The sequence below is a fragment of the Etheostoma spectabile genome, chromosome 3 (assembly GCF_008692095.1).
Source record: "Etheostoma spectabile isolate EspeVRDwgs_2016 chromosome 3, UIUC_Espe_1.0, whole genome shotgun sequence".
Lineage (NCBI taxonomy): Eukaryota > Metazoa > Chordata > Actinopteri > Perciformes > Percidae > Etheostoma > Etheostoma spectabile.
This window is the reverse complement of record NC_045735.1, coordinates 5,095,195-5,110,973: the sequence shown is the minus strand read 5'-3', so window position 1 is coordinate 5,110,973 and position 15,779 is coordinate 5,095,195. Positions and strand designations below refer to the sequence as shown.

At 40.2% G+C, this 15,779-nt stretch overlaps 1 protein-coding gene across 5 annotated transcripts in view; it reads right to left on the bottom strand.

The window, feature by feature from the left end:
* Window positions 1–1,599: 1,599 nt before the first annotated feature.
* LOC116674847 (unconventional myosin-Ic) overlaps window positions 1,600–15,779 on the bottom strand; it is a 66,593-nt gene continuing 52,413 nt past the window's right edge. For all 5 annotated transcript variants that reach the window (XM_032507068.1, XM_032507077.1, XM_032507080.1 and 2 more), the window contains 22 exons: window positions 15,185–15,258; window positions 14,314–14,419; window positions 13,064–13,144; window positions 12,603–12,694; window positions 12,339–12,433; window positions 11,260–11,306; window positions 11,034–11,114; window positions 10,400–10,505; window positions 7,971–8,088; window positions 7,415–7,528; window positions 7,127–7,203; window positions 6,959–7,027; window positions 6,402–6,486; window positions 6,067–6,226; window positions 4,943–5,026; window positions 4,736–4,829; window positions 4,589–4,644; window positions 3,911–4,046; window positions 3,749–3,819; window positions 3,550–3,647; window positions 2,656–2,755; window positions 1,600–1,762 (listed from right to left, as the gene is read on the bottom strand). In XM_032507068.1, the coding sequence (XP_032362959.1) occupies window positions 1,736–1,762; window positions 2,656–2,755; window positions 3,550–3,647; window positions 3,749–3,819; window positions 3,911–4,046; window positions 4,589–4,644; window positions 4,736–4,829; window positions 4,943–5,026; window positions 6,067–6,226; window positions 6,402–6,486; window positions 6,959–7,027; window positions 7,127–7,203; window positions 7,415–7,528; window positions 7,971–8,088; window positions 10,400–10,505; window positions 11,034–11,114; window positions 11,260–11,306; window positions 12,339–12,433; window positions 12,603–12,694; window positions 13,064–13,144; window positions 14,314–14,419; window positions 15,185–15,258 (1,971 nt within the window). In that variant the 3' untranslated portion in view covers window positions 1,600–1,735. The remainder of the gene's footprint in view (window positions 1,763–2,655; window positions 2,756–3,549; window positions 3,648–3,748; window positions 3,820–3,910; window positions 4,047–4,588; window positions 4,645–4,735; window positions 4,830–4,942; window positions 5,027–6,066; window positions 6,227–6,401; window positions 6,487–6,958; window positions 7,028–7,126; window positions 7,204–7,414; window positions 7,529–7,970; window positions 8,089–10,399; window positions 10,506–11,033; window positions 11,115–11,259; window positions 11,307–12,338; window positions 12,434–12,602; window positions 12,695–13,063; window positions 13,145–14,313; window positions 14,420–15,184; window positions 15,259–15,779) is intronic.

The window sequence follows — 15,779 nt, the reverse complement described above, 5'->3', positions numbered from 1 at the left end:
AAAAAAATGGGGAACATCTTCATCATCTCTTCACAAAAGTTTTCAAAGACACAACATTTTCAGGATCAGTCTTTGGTCGGAGTTAGACAGATATTTATTGGAGAACTGTTCTATAAGAAGCTCTTAATCTGAACTGGACTGATATTTTTTTACATTTTTTTCTAAGGATGCATGAATGTTCAACTCTTGTCGGGATTAAATGAAGATTGTTAGTGTTGCACTACAATTCAGATGCAATTTCAGAAGTTGTATGCCCTGAAAAGAGGACAATTCTGATAAGAACCTTTCATTTTCTGGCACTACAGGAATAATTTGACATTTTGTGAAATTCAATCATGCACATTTTTGCGTTGCACCTTGTACACAGCTATTAGTGGCTTCGATCTCAAACCACGGTTTTTGGCCTTCACGTGTATTTGAGCATAACCCAAATTTGGCTTCAAATTGTGAGTTTTTGTATTACAATTTGTTCTAAATGTAGTTTCAAAGACATGTAAAAATGGAGAGATGTATATTGAATATCAACACAAACTAAACACGTGGTCCATTAGACCAGTTCAGTCAGAGTTCAACAGAGACCAGTTCTCAGGGGGGTTAGGGAGGAGGCTGGAGAGGCAAAGCAGAGAGTAGAGGGGGAAGAATGGAGGAAATATAGCCGACTACACAGACACACGCCGGGGCTTTTTATCAAGTCAAAGAAGGTTATGTGTTTTTAAAAGGTGCACAGGTAGCTGCTGCTGAACAACATTCAGTCAGAGGACGGCAGGTTTCTATCTACACTGAACTCAACTCATTCTGGCGTTGAGTGTCATGGTTGTTTTCCATCAATATACAGCTAAACTATGAATAAATTAGTCAAAAGGAAAAAGCACAAGCACCTGGCATCAAGGCAAATAACCGTTCTTTCATCTTTCTTTTTACCTTTCTCTTGCCTTTTCTCACCCACTTCTCACATACTTTTACACCGTGTGCTGTTTATTTTATGTAGTGAATCCCTCTTATACCTTCTTATTCAAACACTGCATTTCTAGATTTGTGAAATATATTCAGCAGTACTGTACATCCAACTATTAATTCTGATTTAGTGAACCACAGCCTGACACTATCAGCCTCTGAGTGCCAAAGCATCCCTATTTGATTGAAAAGTTGTTCTTCCTCATCCCTGAACCTCACAACAGCTGTCCTACATACGTCAGCCTTGTTCTACACACCTTCATGCTTTAATAACAAGCCATACACCCCAGTTAGAAAAGTTGTGTCAGCAAGACAATCAAGCCTTAGTCGAGCCAAAATAGTAAACAGGGAAAAAAATAGGCAACAAGTAACCCTGATTTTCATCAACAACAATCCCCTTCTTCTCATTGTTGTCTCTTATTCTGACTCTTCCCTCATTTTTTTCTTGGTCATGTTCCCAGATAAAGCACAATAAACACACGTGGTGCAAGAAAAATGCACCAAAACTATTTGTTATTCCTTGGCCTCATATATAAAATCATAAAATTCAAACAGCAACCATATTAATCCCAAAAATATAATATATGAACATAAATATATCAATTAGTTTAGCTGGATTTTTATTTGTTTTTTTGTTGTTTTTTAAAATTGGAAGCACATGTAGTGACAGCGGGCATCTGATTGGCTTAGGCAGAGCGGGGTCTGCGGTCATGTGATTGGAGGATGGGAGAGGTCAGGAGCACATAAGTCCTGGTGTCCAGTATGTGTGTCAGAGTGGCCATCATCTGGAGTTCAGTCTGGGAGCCGTCTGAAAGACATCCAGAGGAGGAGAAACATCGCATCACACCAGATTTAAACTCTCAGGGCAGAAAGTGACCACACTACATCAACTTATAGCGGTGAATCCAATTACTCCATTTACATCTCATTCCAAATAACACAACACTGATGTCTTACATTAGAACAAAATCATTAGCCAGACAGCTCTAACTTGCAGTACCACCCATGAAAGAGCTAGCTAGTTCAAGTCATTAAAAAACACTTTGCTCTCTTTAAGCTAAGCTACAGCTGCTATAAACAGCACACACAACTTCAGAAGGATTTCAATAAAAGATTTAGTCAATAATAGACATTGAACCTACATGTAGATTAATTGCATTTAGCCACCAGAGGCAGTGCAACAAGGCCCTGAAAACCTAATTTTTCAAATAGCTTCTTATTATGAGCAATGACGTTTTAGATTCATACAATAATTTCTGCCAACGAATGGAAGGTTTATGGTTATTTTCTTTGGAGATTTCTTTATTTTTTGTTTTGTCTGAGCTCTCAGTGGTGTAAAGTGGGTGGGACTCAGTTTGGAAAAGGGCATTTCACATATTTCTGTGTCCCAATCAATATATAGTAACATCTGAATGAAAATCAGATGACAGTTGTGGGAGCGACTGTCAATCAAATCTGAGCACACGACATCCACACAGTCCTGAGGAGGCAGATTAGAGTTTTGATTGTTATAATTTGAAAAAACAATAACAATGTTTTTCCCCCAAACTTTACCAATGGTGACATTTTCAAATTTAACGCTGATGTTCTGTCAGTTAGGATTGAATAACATCAAAGAAAATCAAAAGGTATTTTACATTTCAACTTTCAACTTAGAAAAACTTCATCTGACTGAGAGTGAGGAAGACTGAGAAGACTCACCACAGACAAGTGTCCGTTCTTAGCCTTGGCCACCAGTAGTTCTGATCCGGGCGTGAAATCTATGATCCCCTCCTTCCCCTGACCCACTGTAAACGTTATACTGGAGGAGAAACAGAGGCAAGTTAGACAGGTGTCTACCACTTGTGGCTGTAGTCCTGTGTAGGAGTAGCGATTTATTTCTAACGGGTGTTACACTGCTGTCAGCATTATGTAAGAACAGACACACAGAAAAAAACAGAATAAAGCATGATTTATGGTTCTGCGGAGGCTCCACGCAAGTAAGTGGCCTGAAGGGTATACATGCGGTAGGTGTGTGCGTCGATCTCTTTACAAAAACAGCAATGCCGGCATGTGTGTATGCGTGGGGAGTGTGTGGTAGAGCGAGTGAGAGAGTGATGGTGATTAGCTTCGGAGCGAGTACCGACTAAAGAAGCATATTGAGAGAAACAAAGTGTCTCCCCTGTTTTGTTTTGTTTTGGGACTTTTCCCTTTATCAGATAGTGACAGTGGATAGACAGGACTCAGCCTACATGAGGCAAAAGCTCTTACTGGGTGAGCTAGAGGCTGCCCCCCCCCGTGCTTTCTGACCACGGTGGGGAATCAGGAAAAATTATCCCTCTCCTCGATTTCATGTTGTTTATGGAGAAGGAGAACCCAGAAAATGAGTGGTTGGGAAATGCAACGCTACCAAGCCATGGCCAAGCAAAATGCGTTGCAGCGACATGTAGTTCCACTTTTCGAGAGGTGCACGTCAGGCTACGGTGAGGGCCCGGCGTAGGGTCGGTATCTCCACGTACCTACGTTTGTAGATTTAATGCAGAACCATAAATCACGCTTACGACTTTGCTTAATATAAAGTGTACAGTGTTACTGTAATAGTGCTCTGCTTCTCACCTGCCCTGGTTGATGTTGATGTTGTTTATTTTGTCAGAACAGATCGCAATCTTGGTCAAGGTCTCAATCACATGGTCGCTCTGCAGAACAACATCTCCCTGTGAAGAAACCATCAAACAGAAACAGTGAAAACCCACAGTTAAACAGTCACACTTGAGATCTGGTTCATTTATATTATTTTATATGCTTCTGGTTTCACCTTCTGTTTGTTGTCGTCACTGGACACATGCAGAACGAACAAGCCGTCGCTGAGAGAGCTGACTGAGATACCTGCAGCGGATGGACAGTTTTAATGAATACCAACACTGTCCACATCCAAAAGAAACAATCCCCTTTGCAAATGACACAGTGAACCCCTGACCTTTCAGCGCTCCGTAGTCGATGCGCTGCTTGAGTTTGGTCTCCTCAATGATAACAGCACTGTTGGCGGTGAGCAGCAGCTGGCGGGGCCGAGCCTTGTAGCCTTTTCTGTCGTACTTGGTGACTGGCACTGCATACTGGGAACAGAAGGAAGACGGTCAGAACATTTAAATTTTGTTGTGATCAATTTGTTGTTTTTTTACATTTAGAAATTATAAACAAGTGACAAACAATACATTGCAACTGGGACGCATTTGATGATTACAGTCCAGGGTTTTCCCTAACGTTACAAGGCTTAGGGGGGCAGCACTTAAGCTATTTTGGGCACCAGCTAAGCCAAATGGATGTAACTAAATGTAATCTAATGACTGCAGTCTCAAAGTTTTTTAAGTGTTTTATTTTTATACAATATATATTTTTAATGTGTTCATTATTATCTGCTCTAGCTCTTCCATCGTTGTAGACACAGACATGGTAATAAGACATGTCCAAAATGATGTGAAATTACATTTTTTTTTTTTCAAATTTGAAAACGTAACTTTTTTAAAAAAAATTTAGGGCCGACCCCTAAACCCCCCGCCAAACACGTGCATCTAAGTCTTCCACAAATCTAGGGAAAACACTGCACTCATAGCTGGCTTTTAAAGCGCCCTTTGCTTTGGGAATTTGCTTGACTCACCTTCATCTTCTCACTGCCCAGAGCCTGCACCACCTTGGGGTTAATGTCCTCACCATCTGAGCAAGAGGAGACATACTGCTGAAACCTTTTACACAGTGAGAAATATGAAGCCTGTAATAGTTTTGTAGTAGAAAAAAAATGTTGTACTGAGTCTTGTGCTGACAAACAGTTTGGGCACGCTCTGTGGGTAGTTGTCCTTCTTGTCCTTAAAGAGCTCACTGGCGATCATCTTCTGCTCCATCTAATCAAAGAGATTTGACAACAGTAAAGCAAAGGAAAAAGAAACAGCTAACAAGAGCGCTGACATGGAGGTTACAGTGAGTGCTTGCTGGCTGGTGATTGGGCAATATTCACCTGGTGTTTCCACTCAGGACTGATCTTCTTGCAGTAGCTCCACACCATGTTCTGCATGCACAGCTTACGCAAATGCTCGGAAGCCTAAAGACACAGACAGAACGCTTTCACCATTTAAAAAGAAAAAGTTTTCAGTAGTGCCACTATATGTGGCACTACATATGGCTGTGGCCTATATATGTTGCTGTAGCAATTACACCCTATGTAACATGTTTGTGTGTAACACTCTTTCTTGGAAACAATCACATTTTAAAAAGACAGTATTTGTACATCTTTAATATTTGAAAAAAATACAGTCCACATCTAAAATGATTGATATGATGCTGATCACATAGCTTATACTCTACTAACTCTCAATAACATAATAAGAGACCCTTAACATGAATTGATACTAATGGGAGATTTTTATCAGATTTGACATCAGTCTATAATCATTTATTTCATAGTATTGATGGAATTTTTATTTTATTTATTTAACACTGAATTATGGTGTCCCATCAATAATCAAAAGATTTTCACTAGTCTCCTAAATTTGGGGTTGGGTTTTGATTTGCCATAGAAATGTAAAATATGATAGTGAATATAAAAACTAAATATCCGGTTTGATCCATAACCATCACAAAAGGTCTTTAACAATACATGGTTGAATCCTACATTGGCCTTTTTTTTTTTTATAAACCTTTTACAGCTCACCTAAGTTAAGTTGACCTGTGTGTGTGTGTGTGTGTGTGTCTGTTCTTGTCTAACTACATTTGTGTGGTCCAGAAACCGTAAAACCGTGTAAACCCATACTTGTGGGGTTGCGACAGCTTTGTGGGTCCAAAAGACTGGACCCCACAACTTTAAAGGGCTGTTTGAGGGTTAAAACTTTGTTTAGGACTAGGGTTCGAATAAGGTTATGGTTAGGGTGACGGTAAGGGTTAAGGTTAGGCATTTAGTTGTGATGGTTAAGGTTAGGGTGAGGGGCTAGGGAATGCATTTCAATGACGGGTCCCCACAAAGATAGTGAAACAAACTATGTCTGTCTGTGTGTGTGTGTGTGTGTGTGTGTGTGTGTGTGTGTGTGTGTGTGTGTGTGTGTGTGTGTGTGTGTGTGTGTGTGTGTGTGTGTTTTATTGTCTCACCTCAGAGAGAGCAGCTGGAGGTGTCGGCCAGCTCTTGTCCAGGACATTCTTGGGCAGGTTCCGGTGCAGCTTCATGAGGAAGGAGTAGCGCACATAATCCAGGAAATACTCGTTCTCTGGACAGCGCTCTTTGTAGCGGTAGATGAAGCCTTTGATGAACCTGAGGGTGGGACAAAGACAGAAAAGAAAGAAAAAAAAAGAGAAATCAAAAAGGTTTACTAAAAATGTACATGGTATGCTAAGTTTAAAATCACATTTACTTTTTAAGTAAGGTATATTTATCATCCAGTGAGTGCGTTGCGCCTCATGCTGGTCTGTTCCTGTTTGGTCTGTACCTGCGGATAGTATCGGCAGCCTGTCGCCTGCGCTGGGCTCTCCTCCTGGCCAGGATCCCTCTCCACCACGCCTGGATGGCAATAGCTGCAAGGTACATGATATACATAATCACGGACAAATACATTCATCCTTACAGAGAAATGGTTGTAGGCAGGGATGATTCCAGGATCAGACCTTTTATCAGCCCCTAATGAGAATGTGACACGGATACAGTGCAATGAATATAAAAAATAAAACATTCCTTGACTGGGTTACAGGTGTATGGCATTGACGACAGCAACACAGGATTTTAAACCGGTTTCTTTAAACCTATAATTGTTTGCCCTCTGTCACTAACAAACAAGTTCGCAAACTCTAACTTGAATCACTAAAATAATTTTCTTTTCTTTTTTTTAATTAATGTTATTATTATAATTTGAGGGGGGCTGAGATGAAATTTAGGGGGGCTTGAGCCACTGGTTGTAGGCGTTAAACAAACTCTAAAACATTAGACATTAGCAGGAGATAATCCTAAATTATCCCAGTGAAGATATGAGTAAGTAGAGATTTCCCTCACCTGAGGTTCGGAGTTTTTGGTATTTGGACTTCTGGCTGTAGCCTCTCCATCCTGCTTGCAGCTTGGTGGCTGTGGCGGGACAAAAAGAGCAAGGAGAGAAATGGTTTAAATTGGTGGCGATGATGAAAACTTTGGGCACAAATCATCAGTTTTGTCGGAGGCTCTTACCAAGACTATGTTTCCTGGTCTCAAGTGCTTCCTCGGTGGCAAACAACGTCTTTGGAAAACGGATGAAGATTTTGGATCTAAGAGGTTGAAAGTCAAACATATATTAAATCAAATACATTTTAAAGCAGTTCAGGGTCAAGAAGAAGGACAAGAAAAAATGCATGTTTGAAAAGTAAAAAAACGTGTTCAACACTACTACTTTAGTTTGCACTATATCATCTGAAACATCTATGTGACTTATATGAAGGTGTGCATTTTGGTATTTTTATACATTTGTATGTTGCTGACCTGCCCAGTTTGTACTCCTCTGGCTTGTATCCCAGGTGTTTGACCAGTGTAGCCACTCCATCAGCCAGTTTGCCCTGCCAGTTAGGCCATGTATCTGGACACAGGGACTTATACCTAAACAGACCCAGGGCAAACAAACACAAACACAAGTAAATACTTTAATTCTGGTTCAGAAATAAATCTTAAAAGGTTAGCACACCCTGGGTTTAAATCCCCAACACTTCTATAGCTAGAAGATCAGCCTGTTTAAGGTTTGGTACCGGCAACACGTAAGCCAATTTCTTTTCAATTTACAGTTTAGGAATAAAGCAGAGAATCTAATTCAAAGCAATGAATTTCCTTTTGACTGGATAGGACACATCCTGGGACTGACAATTTGACTGAACTGAGAAGTCATATTGGTTGTGTGCTAGAATACACAAAGAGCACATATACTTGATTAGTGCTTCCATGTGATCATACTTTACTAGTAAAAAAAATAAATAAGAGAGAGAGAGAGAGAGAACAAGAGAGAGAGAGAGAGAGAGAGAGAGAGAGCAAGAGAGAGGATCATCACCTCTGAAGGAAGACCTCATAGCGCCGTCTGTAAGCAAAGCCGGCTCTCCTCACCCTCAGATTCTCCATCAGCCCCAGATACTTGACCTGGTGACGGATCAAGACTTCGTCAAATCGACCTGGGACAGGGGGAGAGGGGGAGAGGGGGGGAAAGTGGGAGAGGGAGAGAGAAAAATGTAAAGTCTGTTGGGCAAAATGAACCAGAGAAAACCAGTAAATGCTAAACAACAGAAGTAGGAGTGACAGAGGACAGAGAAACAGTGTTAAACTAACAAAAGGCCAACTGTGGGGAGAAACAAAGGCTGGCCCAATATACTGACGACCACACGGAGAGTCCCACTGCAGCCGCTTATGCAGCTGAAAACAAACTGTTTTGGTTGGAATTAGTGTAAGCACAGGATTAATGTGATGTTTCTGGGAAAATATTAGCTTGTGAAGCTGCTAAGCTGCTTCAACTGTGTGTGAACAAGAACTATTACATAAAATTGTCATCAAACCATAGAAAACTATTAGTGCATGGAACCAAATAGTAGCCATAATCATTTGAATCTAAGGAGAACGTCATTGATTGTAAGTGTTATTTTTAAGGTTTTAAGTATCCTATTCAAAAAGTGCCATTAAGTTGCTTAGATTCAACTGGTCATTGAAATTGGATTGGTCAAATTCCGACACCAAAATTCAAGATGAAAACCTTGAACATCGGGGCTTCAGAGGATAATCAATCAAGCCTGAATAGAATCAATCAGACTTCTGTGCTATCAGGTTAGGTTTTTCCACATGTGGCTAATGTGTGTAAAATACAAGATGGAGAATAGCTCGGACGTTCAAGTTAAATTTCACCAATCCACTTTATTACTTGCCTACAAATATTTGATCACAATTTAACTCATTGAATTGTAAATAGACTATTTATTTATGTATGTATCTTTACTCAAGTGCTTTAACATAGCACAGTACATTCACACACACACACACACACTGTGGCCAAGGCGACTGGATAAGATGACACTTTGACATGAGACAGCAGGGTCAGGCATCGAATCACCAACCTTCCGATTGGTAGGCGACCGCTCTATCACCTGAGCCACAGCCGCTGAATTGAAGCACCACAGTTTTTTGAATGTCAGACATTTGAACTTACTTTGAAATTACCAAAATATCACAAAGGAGAAGTCCAACACATAAATTTAGATTCTAAATTTAGAAATATTTAAATTTAAACTTTAAGCACTGATTATATTTTACAACTATAAGGGCATTCAGAGAGCGCACGCCCTATCTCACAATGTGTATGCTGTGTTCATTTTCTCAGTCGGGAAGACATTTTTCCGATTATTATGATACTAAATAAATGCAGCACAAATGCCCTATCTTGAAATTTTAACTAAAGTAAAAAACTAGGTATGCAGTGTTTTATACGATTACAAATACAAATGATTACATATAATTCACTTCCATATTAGTGTTAGACTTGAAAAATTGTATTTTGTATACATAATTGTACAAATTAAGGACCCAAAATATTTGGAAAAGTCTGATCATGTTAGCACAAAATAAGTGCTGTTGGTCCAACCATGGGTTAGCACAAAATGGCAGAAAGTTCCATATTTCAGCTCATCCCACCTTTTTTTTTCCAATGTCAAGTCAAGTTACTTTTACTGACCAATAATAATGTCAGCCCATACATTTATGGAAAAGGGAAAATAAACATGTCTTCTAATAAATGACCCTATGACAAATGCTCCAAATGGATTTAGAGTACTTTGATAATAATGTCAAAAAGGTTTGGAATCATGAGGATACATATTGAAATACTTTGAGATGTAATGCACACACTGTTGTCACAGGGATTGATTGGTCTAAAGATGACAAGGTTTTGGTGTCTGAATTGAGGTGTTTTATACACATAACTTACTACTTGTGATTAGAGATGCTCCGATACCAAAGATCCAATACTGCCTAAAACGCTGGTATTGTTATTGGGAAGTACTGGAGTTTATGCACCAATCCAATACCACATAATAGTATTTATTTATTATGTTCTTGTTCTGTTATAACTGACTGTCAAACTAGATAATAAAAGAAAGTTCAGCAGCATTCATTGTTTGAGAGCTTAACCTGAGGCAGACCGACAACAAATATAGAAATCATATCACATCCATGCAGGGAGTAGTATACAGCTGTTACAACATAATAAAATATATGACACAATGGTATTGGATTAGTACTCGGTATCGGCCAATACGCAAGTTCAGGTATCTGAATTGGTTTCAGGAATAAAAAAAACGGTATCGGACCATCTCTACTTGTGATTGGAGTTCACTATAAGTCTGATAAAGCCCTACATCTCAATATTTAAAAGGATACTTATTCTTATCTTGTACTATACGAAGTATACGAACAACAACAAAAAAAGACTTGACTTCATACCTGCTTGCTTGGAGTCATTGGGCTTGATGCAGCGGACGTACGACGGCTCCTTCGACATGAGGATCTCCATGAGTTTCGCCAGGCTGGCTTTGAACTGGGTGGCTGCCTGGAAGGGCAGACACAAACAGACAAAGAACAGAGAAAAGCTGGTTAGGAAGGGATGAAGAGATGGAGGGAAGAGGATGGGAAAGGGAGCTGGTCCGTAACCGGAGGTAGAAACTGGAGAGGTGAAGAGTGTTTGCACGCAGATCGAAGCCTGCAGACAGAGATGATGACCTAAGAAGAGCTACGCAAGCAGAGGGGAGGCTGATGTGACTGGCAGTCCAGTGGAGACAGAACACTGGGCGCAGTGTGGAGGACTGAGAACCTAACTCGCCAGCCTGTGACAGTATCCTGTTCAAGTGTCTGTGTGTGTGAAGGGCAGACAAGAGTCAGGGCATTCCTCAGTGTGGGAGGCTGCAGAGAATCCCCATCAGATGGCCCACTCAACACCGAAGAGGGGAAACACACCACTATTTGTTTCGCTGTGGGAAAGTATGTTGGGATGCATGAGATTATGATTAATAAGAGTGTGGAAGACAGAAAGCAGAGAAAATCTAAGGAGAGACACACACACACACACACATTTTCTCACCGTTTCAGGACGTTTTTTGTCACTCAACTCCTCTCTGTCAAAACACTGGTTCAGGATCTTGTTCTCTGACATACACATGACCTGCAAACATACACAAATAACATTTAAAACACTACAACTTTCAACAAATTTATCACACTGTCAAAGTGAAATACTTTTTCTGCTTTGTCTTAAAATAATTCCTGCCAAGTCAGTATCTTCCTTTATATGTTAAACTCAGACTCACCTCTTTTAAATTCCTGAAGAGCAGGTCGTTGTTCTTGTCCAAAAATCCTGAGTGGAGAAAATGTAATTAGATTTTTGATACATGTACTGACTACATTTCCACTGAGGGCCCCATGGTGTCACTTGTCACTGGCTATAACGTAGCAGTGCAGTGGTGGTGTGTGGGTGTGTGGTGTGTGTGTGTGTGTGTGTGTGTGTGTGTGTGTGTGTGGGTGTGTGTGTTGTGTGGTGGTGGTGTGTGTGTGTGGGCGCGCGTGGGTGGGTGCGTGGGTGTGCGTGCGTGCGTGCGTTGTGTGTGTGTAACATAGTTTTTGTCAGTGAATAAATGCTAAAACTCCTCAAGATCTGGGCCAAGTTCCCGTGTCTTGCTTGCAACCTGCAGTTTTAAGAGACGACGTTAGCCCTGGAGTTAGCGACAACTTCGGCCCGGGATCACAAACTTAAGGTGGAATGAATTACCTTTAAGGTGGACCAGCTATTCTCGTGTTAGTGACAGGCTGCGCCATTGAGTTTTGCTCAGATTTTTACACAACTACAGTTATATACGTATACCACAGTGAAATGCCAGGAAGGTAAGAAGGTATGAAAAAATAGATGCTGCCCAAGCCTTGGACCAACCATTGTGTGTGTGTGCAAACTTAAGTGTAAACCTGCCCAAATCATATAAAAGTATAAAAGTATAACATGACTATGCTGAAAAATTACAGTACATAATGCTGAATTCATCATGTGAAGTATTACAGTGCAGGTAAATCTCACCAGATCTTTATTAGCAATCAGTAGTTTTTATCTAACTCCCTTCACATTGTGACAAAGGCATATAGGTTGTTTTGGATTGAAGATGTGTTTTATTTAACCCGTGGTATTGGTTTATAGTACTGGAAATCAGTTCTGCATGCGTAACCTCCATGAAAAATTCACCACAACACCAAACACCCGGGGACGGAGGTCACACTGGATGTTGTGCTATGCTTCATTTGCTTGTTTTAGTTAGAAATTGAAGGGGGGGTTACAGCAGCAGCAGCGCAAGCAACACACACACACACACACACACACACACACACACACACACACACACACCGTTGACATTGTAGTTGACTTCTCCAGCGTAATGCAGCAGTCTGAATTCGTCACGGCCCATTACTTTTCGGGTCTTTGCATCAGCCAGCTTGTGACTGCAGGGAAACACACACACACACAATATCAAAGTAAACGGACTGGACACATATATTTAATGGTTTACAGTCTGGTATCACAAGCCAGTCAACAGTTAGACAATACTTCTCTGGGTATGTTTGAGGCATTGCAGTCGTTAAACAAGACAAGAATAGGCATCAAACTAACGTGACAAAGTGTGCGTGTCCTCCCACAGTGTCCTCCAACTTCTCTAGGAAGGTGACATCACTGGCGTCTCCGGGTCTCAGACACTCCTCATCCTGTAACAGGAGGACAAAACGAGCAGCAGTCAGCCATTTTCTTACAAAAGCAAAACAATCTGTATTGCAGCACCCATATCCTTTACATCACATTCAACAAATCTCCAATGTACAGCATCACAGCTTTTTTTTAGCTATTGCTAATTTCCAATGCCCGTCCCGAGATGGTTAATCAAAAACCAGCGTGTAATAACAACAAGATGTTATTTAACGGGTTGAAGTGTTTGAAGATGTTGAAGCATTCATTTTATGCGACATCTTATGAAGTTCTTTGGGTAATTTATATTGTTGGCATTTTTAAAATACAATCTTAATTTCAAACGCTGTGAAGCCTTTGTAGCAGTCACAGAGTGCAGCTAGTCTCCTCACCAGAATGGAGATGATGCCTTTGAACTTCTCCTCCACCAGGTCACAGATGATTTTGTTATTGAAGTACTGCACCGGCTCCCACTGCAAAGACACAAGCAATATGTGATAAATAAACCCTATAATGGGCTTTAATTGGCCTTGCATGGCATAATGAACAGAATGAAATTATTTGAAGAGCCACAGCTAGCTGTTTTTCTCACCATCCAAACTTTGAGGCCCACAAAAACTTTTTGGAACATACATCTTGGCCAATACATCAGTCTAAACCTGACACAATTACAACAGTTCTAAGATATTTAATCACCATAAAGTCAATCATCTGCAGAATCCCAGGAATCCTGGCACACAGACATGCTGCTCACCCACTTATATGTGGACACACACACAAACGCAGAGCTCCACATGCTGAGTGCAGCAGTGTTAAGTTATGTTTGCACTGAACAGCCACAACATTTCCACAGAGATGACAAAGAGTGGGGCCCACGGTCCTGATGTTAGATGATAATGGGCTCTTTGAGAGGTGACTCCAAGTTTCTCCCACAACCTGCTCTCTGACCACCAGTGCATTTATATTAGACTAAACACAAGAGGCTCTTGTTCCAAAGAAGCAAAACAATACAATAGAAATGCAATGACAGAAATGGGGCAAAGACAAAAGGAAGCAAGTGACGAGAAAATTCAAGACAAGAATCTTGAATTAGATAGAATCTTTCAATGCAGACCTCTTTTGACATGTAATTTCCTTAAGCTGTATCATTTAAGACTTTAACCGTAAATAAATAAAATACACCATGAGTCTAAAAAGTAATGGGACAGCATCTTCTAAAAACATGTGCACTTACTGTAAATCACTTTAAGTAAAAGCATCAGTGTAACAGTAGAGTGATAAATTAAATTACCAATTTTACATTGAAAAACACAACTGCAACCACAATCACATTAGGAGCTCTTTGCAAAGCCTAAACCCTGGCTGTGGGAGGAGAAAAGGGCTCATAATGGAATCTCTAAACAGCATCGAAGAAGTGCACAGAGACTAATAGGACTCAAGGTAGAAAGTCAAAATAAAATCAAGAGAGCTGGTGAAGGTGGATCCAAAGAAAAAGACCTTTCCACATTTCCAAAGTACATCCATATACAAATTCCAAGTGTAAATGCAGCTATGGTGCATGAACATCTGGAATAAACAATGTAGGTGGGTGAGGAGTGAGCGGGGGGAGGACACTGAGGGAGAGAAGAAAATGATGTCTGACCGTGATGCCTTCAGCCTCGTACTCCTCCTGCTCTGATTTGAGGGTGAGCTCAATGAAGAGCTGCTGCAGCTTCTCGTTACAGTAGTTGATGCAGAACTGCTCAAAGCTGCAAAACACAATGATACACACAATTCTTACCAAGTCTGATTATTTTGGCAGTATGGATTACAAAAACACTGTGTAGGTTAAGGTCTGTTAATTGTCGACCTTAGATATAGTGGTTTGACACAATTCCTTGCACAAGGTCCACTTGCTGGGAATTTGTGGAGCTTTGTGAGTGTGTTTTTTTGTGTGCGTTTTGTTCTATTACTTTCAGGTTTCAAAGGATATATATGTAAAATAAAATAAAAAGCAAAATAAAGGTCAGAATAAAGGTCCCCTATTGTAAAAAGTGAAATTTCCACCTCTTGTTTGATTATAAAGCAGATTTAAGTGCTATATAAATAGTGTGAAAGTATCAAATCGCTCAATCCACAGAGAAATGCACAGAGCCCTTATTCAGAAACGAGCCGTCAAGACTTCTGTACGATTGTGATGTCACAACTGTACTATACATAAGTAGAAAGTGCTGCTACAGTGCCAGTCATTGCCTGCCTGCACTAATGGTGCCGAGACTCCGGGAGCACAGATGCGGAATACCGAGAAATGCTGACCAATCAGAGCAGGCAGGGCTTTTTTTGGGAGAGGGGCAGAATGTGAAAAACAATGGGTTAAAAAAAAATTAAAGCATGTAAACATGTTCTAGTAGGAACCCCAAATACAAGTATGAACCTAAAAATTAGCATAGAATGGGGCCTACTTATAAAACGTTTTTCACTTTTAAATAGCTTGGGTTAAAATTTGGCATTAACAAAAATAATTTATACTGTACCTGTTGTGCTGGAAGACCTCAAAGCCATAGATGTCCAGCAGGCCAATGACAGAGTAATTCTTGTGGGAGTCATCCTGTAAGAGAATCAGAACAAATGACATCTTCATTTGTATGAAAGAGAAAACTCTACTTAAACCACAAGCCTTCAAAATAAACTTAAAAATCAACATTTAAAATTGAATGAAATGTGCACTGAAGTAAAATAAAAATTTCACTACAAGTTTTGCACACTAACCAATTTTCAAAAGCTGTAGAGAAAAAGAACGTACCGTAATACTGCAAATACTATTTGTATAGCCAGTATATTTGTCTAACCCTGGAATGTACGATAATAACTTAAATAAGATTAAGATGTTGTTCATATTATACTGTAAAATATTGAGGTATGTTCACCGTGTGGAAATGTCCACAAGGTGGAGCTGTCCTGTAATACAATGAAGGGAAGACAACATGCTCTGCACTACAGTGTTGGATAGTGTTTGGGTTTAGTTTGAGAAATGTAACAAAGTGATGAAGTAAAACTGTATCAAAAAATTAAATCAATGGTCACTGGTGTGTTTATGTGTGTGTGTGTGTGTGTGTGTGTGTGTGTGTG